This window comes from Colobus angolensis, unplaced genomic scaffold, assembly GCF_000951035.1.
Source record: "Colobus angolensis palliatus isolate OR3802 unplaced genomic scaffold, Cang.pa_1.0 Scaffold112, whole genome shotgun sequence".
Lineage (NCBI taxonomy): Eukaryota > Metazoa > Chordata > Mammalia > Primates > Cercopithecidae > Colobus > Colobus angolensis.
In genome coordinates this window covers 2,595,925-2,609,453 of record NW_012112253.1, presented here as the reverse complement: position 1 = coordinate 2,609,453, position 13,529 = coordinate 2,595,925, and the positions used below count along the sequence as shown (strand labels likewise).

General features: G+C 46.4%; 2 protein-coding genes across 3 annotated transcripts in view; one reads left to right on the top strand and one right to left on the bottom strand.

The window, feature by feature from the left end:
- SYNM (synemin, intermediate filament protein) overlaps positions 1 to 8,592 on the top strand; it is a 30,224-nt gene extending 21,632 nt beyond the window's left edge. The window contains exons 4-5 of the mRNA XM_011958184.1: positions 112 to 182; positions 2,348 to 8,592. Of these exons, the coding sequence (XP_011813574.1) occupies positions 112 to 182; positions 2,348 to 6,039 (3,763 nt within the window). The 3' untranslated portion in view covers positions 6,040 to 8,592. The remainder of the gene's footprint in view (positions 1 to 111; positions 183 to 2,347) is intronic.
- A 696-nt stretch (positions 8,593 to 9,288) lies between these two features.
- The window catches only part of TTC23 (tetratricopeptide repeat domain 23), a 112,811-nt gene continuing 108,570 nt past the window's right edge, over positions 9,289 to 13,529 (bottom strand). For both annotated transcript variants that reach the window (XM_011957756.1, XM_011957763.1), the window contains 2 exons: positions 12,272 to 12,354; positions 9,289 to 11,095 (listed from right to left, as the gene is read on the bottom strand). In XM_011957756.1, the coding sequence (XP_011813146.1) occupies positions 10,978 to 11,095; positions 12,272 to 12,354 (201 nt within the window). In that variant the 3' untranslated portion in view covers positions 9,289 to 10,977. The remainder of the gene's footprint in view (positions 11,096 to 12,271; positions 12,355 to 13,529) is intronic.

The following is a 13,529-nucleotide window of genomic DNA, read 5'->3' as shown; positions in this document are numbered from 1 at the left end:
TAAAACATGTGACACTATGGTCATTGGCACATACCACATAATACGTTTTATTAGAGGCACTTCTTACTCTTTCATTTCCTAATGAATTATGTTTTACAATTATTTTTACAGGGCCTTATTGGAAGGAGAAAGTAATCCAGAGATAGTGATCTGGACTGAGCACATTGAAAACATGCCATCAGGTAAATAAAAGCTAATGATTTAACTCAGCTTTAAGCATCTGAACTGTTTATTCTGTGGCTAGATAGTAAAGCACCATCATCTGGAAGAACGGGTTAGATATGGTGTTTAGATAACAAGAATTCATCTCTCATTTAAGTACCAAATAGATTTTAGTTTAGTGTGACATAATTGCAGGTATGTGAATGAGAATGTTTGGGAAGGTGCTTGATAAACTTGGTCCTCTCTTGACAGGATGCAGGAGTGGAAGGGGCTGATGGCACTGGGCAGTGTGAGGGCGAGGAGGAATGCACATGGACTTGTGTTTCACACCCCTAGAAGAGACACTCCTTCCATTTCCAGACCAAGCGGTTATGGTTGTTACACCTGTAGAGGGAGGTATGGCCTTGGAGGGCAGGCAGGCAACACTCTGGAACCTGTTACCCTAACAGGAAAGAGATACAGGAGTGGTTACATTGTTTCCACCACCCTAGGTTGGTGTGGGCAGCTCAGGAAAATGTGTCTTGGTGCCTTGAAGACTATCTTATTCAGGCCAAGAGCCTCAGGACAGGGCCCATCCTTCCTGTGGCTGCAGAACTGACATAAGATAATTAGTGTTCATTAGAAAGATCCTAAGAAGGGCCGGGCGCGGTGGCTCAAGCCTGTAATCCCAGCACTTTGGGAGGCCGAGACGGGCGGATCACGAGGTCAGGAGATCGAGACCATCCTGGCTAACACGGTGAAACCCCGTCTCTACTAAAAACTACAAAAAACTAGCCGGGCGAGGTGGCGGGCGCCTGTAGTCCCAGCTACCCGGGAGGCTGAGGCAGGAGAATGGCGCGAACCCGGGAGGCGGAGCTTGCAGTGAGCTGAGATCCGGCCACAGCACTCCAGCCTGGGTGACAGAGCGAGACTCCGTCTCAAAAAAAAAAAAAAAAAAAAAAAAGAAAGATCCTAAGAAACTGAGGGATAACTTGTTTTTTAACCTTTTAAAGCCCTATAGAATCTTAAAGAGCTCAGGCTAAGCAAGTGTCGATTAAATTATGTATAGAATGTTGAGTTCACACCTTAGGCAGCATGGTTTTGGTCTTCCTTGTTTCTTTTAGGCACCTCGTGGATTTCACACATCACTGGGTTGAGAATAATATTTGGATTCTAATCATCTATAACTGGAAGGGATCTGGTCTTAGACAACATGCAGCAAATTTTCTTTCTAATTCTGAGAGGAAGTTTGAAAAAAGCAAAGGCGTTCATGGAAGGGTAGGCATTGGTCAGCCTGCCTGGCATCAGTTAACGTATGACATCTCTAAAACAAGAATTAACTCCCCAGATTTCAAGATTTACTTAGTTACCTAAATTTTTAACCTGTTGATACCTAAGTTTGGACATCCATCATGTAACCTAAAGAGAGGGGAGAAGGAAGGAACGGGCCCAGGAGCTCCGAGGAAGACCAACAGTCTAAGTAAGCCAGGGCCTTGCTCAAATTTTCCCAGTTGTGATTTGGAGCCGAGGGAGAGCAAACAGCCTGGAGCAAAGCTGGAAGCCCTGAGGACTACCTCCCAAGTTCAGGATCATGACACTAAGACAGACTGGGGTGTTTCTGCACTGGTTCCATATCAGATAAGAAGGTTGTTAAGTGTAAAAATAAAAGATCAGAAAGTTTAAAGAAGTTAAATTCTTTAATACTTGGCCCAATATGGAAATCAGTGAAAAATAACAGTATATTAAATAGTGGAGGATAGTGCTATTTGGTGTTTAATAATGATATACTTTTAATTATAGAGCCTTCTCTGCTAAAGTAAGTAAATTAAACTTACCTCAAAAAGCAGAAATTAACGATTTCAAAATATAAGATTGTGAAATTTCAGCCCAAAAACTGTACCTCTGACCTCCTTGGGATATGCATTGTGCTTTATGATTAATGTTAAGATGAGTATTTTAATATCAGTAACTGGAGAAATGCGTTAGGCTGAAGTATTTGTAGTGCTACCTTTTATTGTAACAGGATTTTGTAAGCTGCCAAAAAATAATTTGGGCACTGAATATAACTTATTTTTATAATGAGCTTTCTGTGGTAACAGTATATATTTATTATGATGGGATGGTATTTGACTTGCAACAGTACTTTTAGATGGAAAAGGGTAATGATGCCTGTCATTTTAATGAACTGTTTGTTCAATTTCTACAGAATTCAGAAACAAATCCTATCACTATACCGACTCACTATTACAGAGGGAAAATGAAAGAAATCTATTTTCAAGGCAGAAAGCACCTTTGGCGAGTTTAAATCACAGCTCGGCACTGTATTCTAACCTGTCAGCACACCGTGGATATCAGATGGGCACATCTGTTGGAGGTGATGCCAGAAGAGGCTTCTTGGGCTCGGGATATTCTTCCTCGGCCACTACCCAGCAGGAAAACTCATACGGAAAAACCGTCAACAGTTCAACCAATGTCAGAACTTTCTCTCCAACCTATGGCCTTTTAAGAAATACTGAGGCTCAAGTGAAAACATTCCCTGACAGACCAAAAGCTGGAGATACAAGGGAGGTCCCCGTTTACAGAGCTGAAGATTCCACAGTTGCCCGCGAGTCATACCGGGACCGCCGAGACAATGTGGCGGCAGGTGCTTTGGAAAGCACACGGTCAAATGAGAGGACCGTCATTCTGGGAAAGAAAACAGAAGTGAAAGCCACAAGGGAGCAAGAAAGAAACAGACCAGAAACCATCCGAACAAAGCCAGAAGAGAAAATGTTCGATTCTAAAGAGAAGGCTTCCGAGGAGAGAAACCTAAGATGGGAAGAACTGACAAAGTTAGACAAAGAAGCGAGACAGAGAGAAAGCCAGCAGATGAGGGAGAAGGCCAAGGAGAAGGACTCACCCAAGGAGAAGAGCGTGCGAGAGAGAGAGATACCGATTAGTCTCGAAGTATCCCAGGACAGAAGAGCAGAGGTGTCGCCGAAAGGTTTGCAGATGCCTGTGAAGGATGCTGGTGGCGGGACAGGTAGAGAGGCAGAGGCAAGAGAGCTGCAGTTCACGTTGGGCACCAGAGATGCCACTGGTTCTCTGCAAGGCGATTCCATGACAGAAACCGTAGCAGAAAACATCGTTACCAGTATCCTGAAGCAGTTCACTCAGTCTCCAGAGACAGAAGCATCTGCTGATTCTTTTCCAGACACAAAAGTCACTTACGTGGACAGGAAAGAGCTTCCTGGGGAAAGGAAAACAAAGACTGAAATAGTTGTGGAGTCGAAACTGACTGAGGATGTTGATGTTTCCGATGAAGCTGGCCTGGACTACCTTTTAAGCAAGGATATTAAGGAAGTGGGGCTGAAAGGCAGGTCAGCCGAGCAGATGATAGGAGACGTCATCAACCTTGGCCTGAAAGGGAGGGAGGGGAGAGCAAAGGTCGTCAACGTGGAGATTGTCGAGGAGCCTGTGAGCTATGTCAGCGAGGGGAAGCCAGAGGAGTTTTCTGTCCCATTCAAAGTGGAGGAGGTCGAAGATGTGTCCCCAGGCTCCTGGGGGTTGGTTAAGGAAGAGGAAGGTTATGGAGAAAGTGATGTCACATTCTCAGTTAATCAGCATCAAAGGACCAAGCAGCCCCAGGAGAACACGACTCACGTTGAAGAAGTGACAGAGGCAGGTGATTCAGAGAGCGAGCAGAGTTATTTTGTGTCAACTCCAGATGAATACCCGGGGGGGCACGACAGAGATGATGGCTCAGTGTATGGGCAGATCCACATCGAGGAGGAATCCACCATCAGGTACTCTTGGCAGGATGAGATTGTGCAGGGGACTGGAAGGAGGACACAGAAGGATGGTGCAGTGGGCGAGAAGGTTGTGAAGCCTTCAGAGATCCCAGTGTCCTCTCTGGAGGGGGACCTGGGTTCCACTCACTGGAAAGAACAAGCTAGAAGTGGTGAATTTCATGCCGAACCCACAGTCATTGAAAAAGAAATTAAAATACCCCATGAATTCCATACCTCCATGAAGGACATCTCCTCCAAGGAGCCCCGGCAGCAGCTGGTGGAGGTGATCGGGCAGCTGGAGGAAACCCTTCCCGAGCGCATGAGGGAAGAGCTGTCTGCCCTCACCAGAGAGGGGCAGGGCGGGCCGGGGAGCATTTCCGTGGATGTCAAGAAGGTCCAGGGTGCTGGTGGTGGTTCCGTGACCCTGGTTGCTGAAGTCAACGTCTCACAAACTGTGGATGCTGATCGGTTAGACCTGGAGGAGCTTAGCAGAGATGAGGCCAGTGAAATGGAGAAAGCTGTGGAATCGGTGGTTCGGGAGAGCCTGAGCAAGCAACGCAGCCCAGCGCCTGGCAGCCCAGATGAGGAAGATGGAGCAGAGGTCCCGGCTGCTGGCGTTCGCTTCAGGCGTTGGGCCACCCGGGAGCTGTACATCCCTGCAGGCGAGAGTGAGGATGCTGGTGGGGCCTCTCACAGCTCAGGGCAGCACACTCGCCAGGGCCCAGTGTCAGCCACTGTGGAGGTCAGCAGCCCCACAGGCTTTGCCCAGTCACAGGTGCTGGAGGACGTGAGCCAGGCTGCAAGGCACGTAAAACTCGGCCCCTCTGAAGTCTGGAGGACTGAGCGAATGTCCTATGAAGGACCCACTGCAGAAGTGGTGGAGGTAAGTGGGGGAGGTGACCTAAGTCAGGCAGTGAGCCCGACCGGAGCCAGCCGGTCTGTGAGGCATGTCACGCTGGGTCCTGGTCCAAGTCCACCATCCAGAGAAGTCATCTTCCCAGGCCCTGCCCCTGCCTGTCTGGAGGTGGGGGGCTCGCCAGAACCTGGCCCAGCAGAGTCTTCTGCAGATATGGACGGATCGGGGAGGCACAGCACATTTGGCTCCAGACAATTTCATGCTGAAAAGGAGATTATTTTTCAGGGCCCCATTTCTGCTGCAGGGAAGGTTGGTGATTATTTTGCAAAAGAAGAGTCAGTGGGTACCCAGACTTCTGTCAGGCAACTCCAGTTAGGCCCTAAAGAAGGGTTCAGTGGGCAAATCCAGTTCACTGCTCCACTTTCAGACAAGGTGGAATTGGGTGTCAGAGGAGATTCTGTACACATGGAAGGGTTGCCAGGGAGCAGCACATCCATCAGGCACATCAGCATCGGGCCTCAGAGGCATCAGACCACCCAGCAGATCGTTTACCATGGGCTGGTTCCCCAATTGGGGGAATCTGGTAACTCAGAGAACATTGTGCACGGAGAAGGCTCAGCAGATGTGCACCAGGCCACTCATAGTCACACCTTAGATAGACAAACCATTATGACTGAAAAGAGCACCTTCCAAAGTGTCGTTTCTGAATCTCCTCAGGAGGACAGTGCAGGGGACACGTCAGGGGCAGAAATGACATTGGGCGTTAGCAGATCCTTCAGGCACATTCGACTAGGTCCTACAGAAATGGAAACCTCTGAACACGCTGTTGTCCGTGGACCCGTGTCCAGAACATTTGTGCTTGCTGGTTCAGCGGACTCCCCTGAGCTAGGCAGGTTAGCAGACAGCAGCAGAACGCTCAGACACATTACACCAGGGCCCAAAGAAACTTCGTTTACCTTTCAGATGGATGTGAGTAACGTAGAGGCGATCCGCAGCCGGACACAGGAAGCGGGAGATCGCGGTGTGTCTGACCGTGGTGCCTGGACAGACGTGGACAGTAGGAATGACCAGGCAGTTGGCGTGAGCTTTAAGGCCTCTGCTGGGGAAGGAGACCAGGCCCATGGAGAACAGGGCAAGGAGCAGGCCATGTTTGATAAGAAGGTGCAGCTCCAGAGAATGGTAGACCAAAGGTCAGTGATATCAGATGAAAAGAAAGTTGCCCTCCTCTATCTAGACAATGAGGAGGAGGAGAATGATGGGCATTGGTTTTAATAAGCAGAAACATTTTGTTTTAATGGCATCCTGTTGGCGACATGCCAGCATCCAAAGGCCTTAACTTTATTTTAAGAGGCGGAGGGAGTCTATGAAAATCTCCCCTTTTTACTTTCTTAAAGAGTACTCCAGGCAGTGTCAATTTACTTTGTAGTTAATCCTTAAAGGTTTCCAGTTAATTCGTGCCTTAAAAGGCACTGCAATTTTATTTTTGAGTTGGGACTTCTACAAAACACTTTTTTTCCTGGAGTCTTCTCTCCACTTCTGGAGATGATTTCTGTATTTTGCACCTGGTCACAGACATGGCTTGCATCTGTTTGAAACTACAATTAATTATAGATGTCAAAACATTAACCAGATTAAAGTAATACATTTAAGAGTAAATTTTGCTTGCATGTGCTAATATGAAATAACAAACTAACATTTTAGGGGGAAAATAAATACAGTTTAGACTCTTTCTAAAAAGTCTTTTCAAAAAGAAATAGGAAATAGGCAGACTGTTTATGTTAAAAAAAATTTCTTGCTAAATGATTTCATCTTTAGGAAAAATTTACTGGCCATATAGATTTAAATTCATCTTAAGACTTGAATGAATTGCTTTCTATGTACAGAACTTTTAAAAAATATAGTATTTATGGAGAGGACAGCTGTAGTCTGTTGTGATATTTCACATTCTATTTGCACAGGTTCCCCGGCACTGGTAGGGTAGATGATTATTGGGAATCACTTACAGTACCATTTCAATTTTTTTGGCACTAGGTCATTAAGGTAGCATACAGTGTGAATACCTTTTTTTGTTATAGCCTAAGTTCTGGAGTGGCCAGTTCCTATCAGACTGTGCAGACTTGAGCTTCTCTGTATCTTAGCCCTTAGCACTCAAACATTTAATTTCACTGGTGGGAGGTAGACCTTGAAGACAATGAAGAGAATGCCGATGCTCAGACTACAGCTGGACTGGCAAGCTGGCTGTGTACAGGAAAATTGGAAACACACAGTAGACCATGCCTCCTAAAGATGCCTTTCCCAACCCTTCATTCATGGGATGCAGGTCTTTCTGAGCTCAAGGGTGAAAGATGAATACAGTAACAACCATGAACCCACCTCACGGAAGCCTTTTTTGCACTTTCAACAGAAGTCATTGCAGTTGGGGTGTTTCGTCCAGGGCAACAATATGTTAAATAGAAGGATGTTTTGGGGGAAGGAACTGGATTTCTCTCCTGCAGCCCAGCACTGAGATACCCAGGACGGGCCTGGAGGAGGAGAAAGGCCCCCATGCTCATGGGCCGCAGAGTGTGGACCTGTAGATAGGCACCACCAAGTTTAAGATACTGGGATGAGCATGCTTCATTGGATTCGTTTTATTTTACACTTGTGTATTGTTTTAAAGTTTCCATCTGTAAAGTGTGGCATCATATAAAAAGAGTTTTGCTAGCAGCACAGCATTTTTTTAGTCCAGGCTAGCTTCTTTCACATAGTGCTGTCTCAACTGTACTTCCTGTAACAAAGTATTACAGCACTGACTATAGTGCACTGAGGAATAACAGTCTGAGGTAGCACCACCCTCAGGCAGGCTACAGTGAAGGCACTGGAGGGTCTTCCCTCTCAGATTCACCTGGAGGCCCTCAGACCCCCAGGGTGCACGTCTCCCCAGGTCCTAGTAGTGGCTACCCCAGGTAGTTTCCGGAGAGTGCATTTTCTTCATTGATAAGTGGAGGAGAAATGCAGCACAGCTTTCAGGATGATTTTTTAAAAACACCATGAATCAGAGTATGGAAAGAAAGTTGATTTGAATTGCAAGTTTAAACCTTTGTTGTCCATCTGCCAAATGAACTAGTGATTGTCAGACTGGTATGGCGGTGACTGCTTTGTAAGGTTTTGTTGTTTCTAATACAGTCAAAGATGTGCTGATTTTGTTTTAACTGTAACAGGTAATGGTTTTTGGATAGATAATTGATTGGTGAGAATTTGGTCAAGGTGACAGCCTCCTGTCTGATGACAAGACAGACTGGTGGTGAGGAGTCTAAGTGGGCTCAGTTTGATGTCAGTGTCTGGGCTCATGACTTGTAAATGGAAGCTGATGTGAACAGGTAATTAATGTTATGACCCACTTCTATTTACTTTGCGAAATATCTTGAATCTTAATTGTCATCTGCAAGTTTGGAACACATAGCTTCAAGAAGTATTCTGCCAGAAGTATTTATAAGTATGGAATCATGAGCTATTGTTGGTTGCTAAATCTGTGAATCACCCAGGAGTGTGCCCTTGACATTGTGACAGGTCACCCCAAAGCTCCATGTCCTTTAAAACCAGTCACTCTGGACACAAGAGAAATCAACTTCGTGGTTGGATGGGGCCTGAACACAACCAGTCTTTTTGTATTTATTGTTATAAAACAGTACTCACTGAGTGTTTTTCAGTTTCCCACTGGTTGTTCTGATGTTGTTTGTTTAAGATGTATATTTAGAATGGCATCATCTAAGAAGCTGATTTTGCTAAACTCCTGTTCCCTACAATGTCACAAGAATGTGCAAAAATAAAAATCTGAGGAAAAAAGAGAATGAATATTTTCAGTAGATTTTGATGTTTCCTTTAAACTCTAAATAAAGAGTCTACGTGTTTACATGCGTGTTTTTAGTGTAGCAGAGAATTACTGGGCAGAAGATATATATGGAAAGTTCCAGTTTTCTAATTCCTCCCCCGAATCAGAACTCAATATTGGGAGCACAGAGCTAGAAAGCATGGCGGATAGAGCATAAGCCAATTGGCTTATATTCAGATACACACTGGACAATTTGTGGTAAAAATGTCATCATCACAGCCTGAATGATTAGTGGCAGTAGGATACCACCAACCATCCCATTTGGGATGGAGAGGTTTCTTGAGATGTGGGACTTTGAGTGCTAAAACCAGGACTGTCCTGGGCATACCAGGGCATACCAGGACTAAGAAATGGCCATGGCCATTTCTTAGGGGCTTGAAAAAATTGAGGTAGTTTGAGACAAGGAAAAGCTAGATATCTTTACCTGTTTGTAACCTTGTAGCCCTTTACCAAAAATAGAAAAACACAAGTAGCTATAGTCTTCCTCTTTTGTTGAAGTCAACAGAATTAACAGATGGGAGACATTGGAGGAAACATTCCTAAATTCATTGTTTCCTGGGGTGGGGTGGGATGGGGCTGCTAAATTTTAAAAATGTGTTTTAGTTTTTGTGATTCCAAGATACCCTTCAAGAAATACAGAAAGGAAGAAGTAACATCGTAATTCACATTTATTTAAAAAACTCAGCATGGACTCTCAGTTCAGGCTGTTGTAACAGAAAGCCATAGCCTGAAAGGCTTAAACAACAAACATTTATTTCTTACAGTTCTGGAAGCTGGGAAGTCTCAAGGTGCCAACAGATTCACTTCCTGGTGAGGGCTCTCTTCCTGGCCTGCAGATGGCTGCCTTCTCAGTGTGTCCTCACATGGTGGAAAGAGAGATCATCTCTCTGGTGTCTCTTCTTATAAAGCACTAATCCCATTTATCAGGGCTCCACCCTCATAACCTAATCACCTCTCCAAGGCCCCACCCTCTAGTACCATCCCTTTGGGGATTAGGGCTTCAATGTGAATTGGGAGCATATGAACATTCACCCCTTAGCAGACTCCACCCATGTCAACTAGATAGGAGACACGGTGAGTAGTGACCACATCTTGCACCTTTTTAGCACACTGCTGATGTCCGACAGGCCTGAGTGTGGGACCGGTGTGTACCAGCAAGCATGGTCTGCAGGGTCAGCTGTCACGCTCCTGAGGAAGACAGTGGACCCTGCTTCTCTCCACACTGTCATGGCTCTATTGAGTTTCTTTTCCTCATCAATACTGGAGGTGGTGCCCTGCACAAATGGCCCCACGGTGGTTTGGATGTCCCACTGGGGGCTGGAGGGGAGGGCCCTGTGCTATAGTCTCCTGTCATCTTAGCACTGGCCTGCAGCCTCATGGCCACAGGGGAGGGAGGGGAAGGGATGGCACTGCCTATACCTGCACCCTTACCCCTGCGTGTTCTGTCCACCTCGATCTGGCACTGGATCTCGTTGACATCGTGGAGAAAGACGCTCAAAGCTTCCTGTTCGACTTTGCCATCCTCACACGACTATGGCCTCCTTCCAGGAGGCTGAAGACTGCTGTGTACACGATAGTGTGCCCACTCAGGAAGCAGCTCCAGGTGGTGTCCAGGTTTGTCCTGCCTGCAGTGGAGGCCACAGGAGGGGTGCGAAGCAGCAGGGAGTCTGCAGTCCTCCCCTGGCAGCCTCCTGCTAGCCTTTCTTTTCACTTCCTTATACCTTCCCCCCTGGGCCCCAGGCCAAGTCAGGTGCGTTGGCCTCCTGCCCCTCCTACTGGGCTCTTTCCCAAACCCCTGTTCAGGCTTCGAGGAACTCTGAGGCAGGCTGCACTTTGAAGACACATGCTGACACCAGCGCCTTCAGGTTTCCCTTTATTAACGTTTTCTTCCCATGTTATTCTCAATCCCTATTAGCCTCCTATAAGAAAGGGCTTCCCTCTTGAATTTCACGGTTCCAGATCTGATTCCAGACCTATGCAAGGAGCTGTGTGTACCAGCAGATGTCGGGCTGACTCCTGCACAGGGCGCACCAAACTTCTGAAGAGAAGTTTTTCAGCCACAGTAGTGCTGATGGGTGAATATTCTTGTTGGCAAGAAAAACCACTTAGGTGATAGAAAGAAAACTGCTTTATAGCATATATCACCCTGAAGGGCATCCACTGTCAAAATGTGGCCAACGGGAGGCTTACGGTCTCACTGTTGCATGTTGGGGCCAACAGTTGGCTTTGGAAATCTGTATCCTGACTGTTGAATTCCATTTTCTAGGTGGAGACAGATTTATACAGCACCCTAAATGACAGTGCCTAGGAATGTTCTAGGCTTTTTCAGGGTGGGGGCGTCAGTCTGCTGTTGTGCCGGGCCGGGCCTTCGCCAGCATGGTGTCCTGAGGGATGCTGGTGCAGAAGGCCACTTTGGCTTTCGATGCCTGCCTTGGCTTCGCAGCAACCTTCGGGGCCCTGCAGACAAGCAGAAGTTGAGGTGATTGTGGTGCCCCCTCAGCCCCCACACTGTTCCCATCCAGCCTTTGCTGCCCAGCCGGTGCCCAGACCCATTCATGAGAAGCCTCGGGAGGGGCTATAAATGAGAGGAGAATTGTAGCACAGAGCATAAAATGAGATGTTTTCCTTCCATCTTTTATTTTTTATTAATTTTTTTTTTCAAACAGAGTATCACTTTGTCACCCAGGCTGGAGTGCAGTGGCCCAATCTTGGCTCCCTGCAACTTCCGCCTCCCAGGTTCAAGCAATTCTTGTGCCTCTCAACCTCCTGAGTAGCTGGGATTACAGGCACATGCCACCACACCCAGCTAATTTTTGTATTTTTAGTAGAGACAGGGTTTTGCCGTGTTGGCCAGTCTGGTCTCAAACTCCTGGTCTCAAGTGATCCACTGCCTCGGCCTCCCAAGGTGCTGGGATTATAGGCATGAGTCACCTCGCCCGGCCCCGCACGTCTTTTAAAATCACCTGTGACCATCCCCGCTGAGCTGAGGCACTCAACCTTTAGCTGTCTTGGTGAGCAGGACATGGGTGAGGAGGATGGTCAGGGTTGTGCTGGAGGCCTCCCTGGCTCGCCTTCCCTGCTGGCCAGGTTTCTCTGCTCCAGGCTGTGGCCCTGTTTCCCTGAGCACAGACTCGGGCAGCCCTGGGGCTGCTCCCTGTGAACCAGGATTTGTGAGGTGGGCCCTCCACAGCAGAGCGCCGGGCCTCTGCTCAGGGGCTGAGAAAGGATGTGGCGGGCCAGCCTTTAAGGTCAAGTCAGTGAACTCTTCAGCTGCAGTCCTGACAGGCATCCGAGGGCAGAGGGAAGCCAGAAGCAGGGCTGCAGGAGGCCACAGGAATTCCTGGGGCCCTCCCCCTGCAGCGGGTGCCTTAGCCTGAAGGGGCTGGTCTACAGGAAGACAACATCCGGCATATATTTCTGACTTAAAGGATGAATGTTTTCTTAAATATCTGGGCAAGGAATTTATTTTACAACTTGGGTTTCAAAGGAACTTGTCCTTTATGGAAGTTATGGGAAGTCAGTAAACCATTCCAGAGAAGGTTCCACAGAACCTTCTAGAACCAGCTTCCTCTTGAGCTTCTGAATGGAAAGGGAATGAGATACTCAGAGAAAGTGTGAGGGAAGCCAACTCACGTGGAGAGGATGCCCATGGCCTGCTGGGTGGCCAGAGTCCTTTTGTCCTGTGGTCCGTATAAGAGGGTCTGGATCTGGAGACACTGTAGAACACCAAGCAGCTATCATAAGGCTATGGAAATGTCACTGAGAGCAGGAAAATAAGGTCTCCCTTGAATGAGAGAAAGATCACTTCATTCTTAGACCCTGCTGTGATGGAATTAGCACGTTCTTGGGGTTTCTCTAGTGACTGACCTTTGATTTGGATGTTCTGAGGGATCTAGGCAAAAATGAACAGTTTTAGCACTATTTCACAAAACTCTCTGTGACTTATCTGTATGCAAAAAATATATTTAAAAGTAGTATTTTTAAAAATAAAGGCAAGAACCTTGGTACTGACCAGAACATGGGCTCCAGTTTCTATTTTTAAATATGGCCCTTGCTATATAGCCTGGAAAAGATTAAAAAAAAATAGATTTTTTTTTTTGTAAACACATACTTTACTTTTATTAATACATGGGCTTTCCATACTCTTTACTACACAGCGATGTCTTAGTTATTAGGAGTCAAATATTCAGCTTATGGATTATCCAGGGCTGGCTTTGGCTTGATTTCTCCCTTCTGCTTACTTTAAGTCTTGCCATTTGATTGCTCATCCTAGGCTAGGGCAAATCGAGGAGAGGAGAAAGATTAAAGCTGTGCCAAAAATGGCCAGAATCATTTTGAGAAAGAATGAGGTGCAGGAACTTGCTTTACTGGATGGCAAGACCCTTTTATTTGTTATTTTTTAAATAAAGTAATTAAGACAGCATGTTAGTCAGCCACGGTAGACAAAAAGACCAGTGGAACAGGGCAGAGAGCCCAAGCCTTGACAGATGACAGAAGTGACCTTGCAGGATTGGTGAGGAAGAGATGGGCTAGTCAATAAATGGTACTGGGACCGCTGGTTTTCCAAACAGAAGAAAATGGATCACTACCCCAAATCAAACACAAAAAATTAAGCTCAAGAAAGATTTAAAGGATTAAATGTGAAATGCAAAACTTGGAGCTTTTAGATGAAAATACTGGATTTTTTTTTTTTTTTTTTGAATCAGAGTCCCACTTTGTTGCCCAGGCTGGAGTGTAGTGGGGCGATCTTGGCCCACTGAAACCTCCACCTCCTGGGTTCATGTGATTTTCCTGCCTCAGCCTCCCGAGTAGCTGAGATTACAGGCACCTGCCACCACACTTGGCTAATTTTTGCTTTTTTTATTTTTTATTTTCCTAATTTTTTTATAAT